A 2,275-nucleotide genomic window follows, 5' to 3' on the forward strand; every position below is an offset into this window, starting at 1 on the left:
TTCGACATTCCTGAAAAAAATTCGATTGTAGTTTTGGATGCCATTTTTCGTGGGTTCGCAGCCGGAAATTGACTCGAAGCGCCGATGCTTCAATACGGACGGCTCGTCTGGAGCTTTATCGAGTGAAGTTTCAACTCCCTGCGGTAAAAGCAGTCAGGCTATTTGCACCGGGCTTCATAGAGCTACAGGCAGCGGAAGCTCCCTTGCGATAAGCCACAACACCTGTCGAGCCTCCTTGCTAGAAACGCAGCTGGAAGGCGAGGTCAAAGTCGGTGAAAGACCAGATGAAGTCCTGGGTAATCTCCCCCGGAGACAGCGGAGGAATGCCAGGATTGAGGCCTTGTAGTGACGAACTCCGTAGGAGTGGTAACGAAGTGCAGCGCGGAAAAGAAGCTGCGGAAGTTTCTACGGTTGCCTGCGAAAGACGCACCTGAGCATGATGTCATGGTTGTGCTGACCAATGAGACGATCAAACATCTCACTTTTGTTATATAGTGTACACCAAACTTACTGCTTTGTATCCATGTTACAGCTCAAGTAACGTCACGGTTCACGGTTTAAAATGACGGTTGACAAGGAGCGAAATATGCAAGGACTGTATTTGAAATTACCGCTAAAATCAAGTCTCAAGAATCGCTACCCTCATTCAAGAACTTGGACGCGACGGACGAAGATCAAACCAGCAAGCCAGGGAATCCCATATTCGCGCAGCGGCTAGCGGTATGCCCCAGCATCAAAGGCATAGGAACCTTAACGAGTAACCTCCAGCAAGAACAAATGGGTGAAGCGCTGTAGGTACGAGTGGTACCCCGCACATAAATACATCCCGACCAGGAAGTCTATGGAGATAAGGTGTGCTGTCGTGTTGGGACCCGTTACGCTGTCTGGCTGCAGGTTCTCTGGCAACACATCTTCATAAAGTTTGGGCAATCCAAGCCGGGAATTGACCACTTGAGGAATCGTCGTAGTGTGGGTCATACTACCTGTGATCCGCTGTAGTGCCGATTCACACCAGTTACGAATGAGCCGATCAGCGCCGAAGACGACCATGCCAGCAACCCAAGGGCGCGCGCACCATTCGCGAGGGCAGTGAAGCCAAACAGCTCACAGTCGTCAGCTTTGAGGGAGAGCGGTAAGTTGCGCTCGTGGCAGTATCGTTGGAAAGAAACCGACCTGAGTCCTTCCAGTCGTCAACCGCGCGAAGAGCTCCACTGAAGCCGGCCGCCTATGCAAGCAGCCATTCACGACGTTACCACGTTCGAATGTCGGAACCAGTTTATCCAGCCCAGATAACTTTATACTCGTATTCACCAAAGTCGCCGCGACGACCGACAATGGACCAGACGACATAACGCACTCGGCAACAGCAGCGCGAGCCATCTCAACAACACAGCGGCAATCTGCGACGAGACCAAGATGAGCCTGGCCCGTGACGCGGCCACCAGTCAAGTTAACACTGTTCCAAGCGGATCGAACCATGGCGACTCGATTGGCAAGTCCTATGCGCAGGTCCAAAGAGCTGAGAGCAGTGAAGTCGATTGCAAGCAGCTGCAGGAGGCCGAGGTGCGTTTTGGAAGGGAAGTTTGATTGGGAATCGTGTTGAATGAAGCTTAAAACTACTCAGCTAGGACAAGAAGTCCGAGGGGTAACACAGGCGGAGAAAACGCTGCGGTAAGGATTGCTAGGACGCCATTACAAGTTTAGAAAACCCATCCTATTATAGGGGGGGGGGGGGCAGCTGCCGATGTTATGGTTGCCAGGAGTTTGGAGGGGTACACTTTTAGTTTCTAGCCCGCCACCCCAAGAACCTCCTCCTCCACCTCCTCTTCTCTTCTATGCAGGGCCAGTTTGATATAAGGAAGTTGTAGACAAGATGGTCAAGTCGCTGGACGACAAAGAGTGTGAGCATGGATTGCGGTACAAGCACAATACACTGTACGGATTTGACGAAAAGAACAATTCCCTCAGCCGAATCAACCTCTCCACATTGATTTTATCCGCATCGGGTATTCCTGCAAGAAAACATGAGCAGGTTATGAGTGTGGGCATATCGCTCACCTTGGAAACCACACTAACAATCGGTGCGTTATCCAATTGCTAATTTCAAGCGATTCTTCGTTTTTACTAGTTTTGAGTATGTGCGTACTGTTGCGAATTACAGCTTGGCGTCAGCCTAAGAAATACTCAAGCCTGGAGTAGAGCTGGATGAATGTACCAATACACTCGATTTCCTGCGGTCGACAGCAGAGATGGAATTTGCAGCTAACTTTCGCGT

The 2,275-nt window shown here is 50.7% G+C and overlaps 2 protein-coding genes across 2 annotated transcripts; both read left to right on the plus strand.

Moving 5' to 3' along the window:
- Positions 1–1,416: 1,416 nt before the first annotated feature.
- On the plus strand, positions 1,417–1,675 carry PPTG_24099 (hypothetical protein; the record flags this gene model as incomplete). The annotated part of the gene is made up of 2 exons (XM_008915186.1): positions 1,417–1,563; positions 1,625–1,675. 2 exons carry the CDS (start codon positions 1,417–1,419, stop codon positions 1,673–1,675), a joined length of 198 nt encoding a protein of 65 aa, XP_008913434.1.
- Positions 1,676–1,873: 198 nt separating this feature from the next.
- On the plus strand, positions 1,874–2,199 carry PPTG_24100 (hypothetical protein; the record flags this gene model as incomplete). The annotated part of the gene is made up of 2 exons (XM_008915187.1): positions 1,874–2,081; positions 2,162–2,199. The coding sequence occupies 2 exons, from the start codon at positions 1,874–1,876 to the stop codon at positions 2,197–2,199; spliced, it is 246 nt and encodes an 81-aa protein (XP_008913435.1).
- Between the last annotated feature and the right edge of the window lie 76 nt (positions 2,200–2,275).

The sequence above is a fragment of the Phytophthora parasitica genome (assembly GCF_000247585.1).
Source record: "Phytophthora parasitica INRA-310 unplaced genomic scaffold supercont2.68, whole genome shotgun sequence".
Classification (NCBI taxonomy): domain Eukaryota; phylum Oomycota; class Peronosporomycetes; order Peronosporales; family Peronosporaceae; genus Phytophthora; species Phytophthora nicotianae.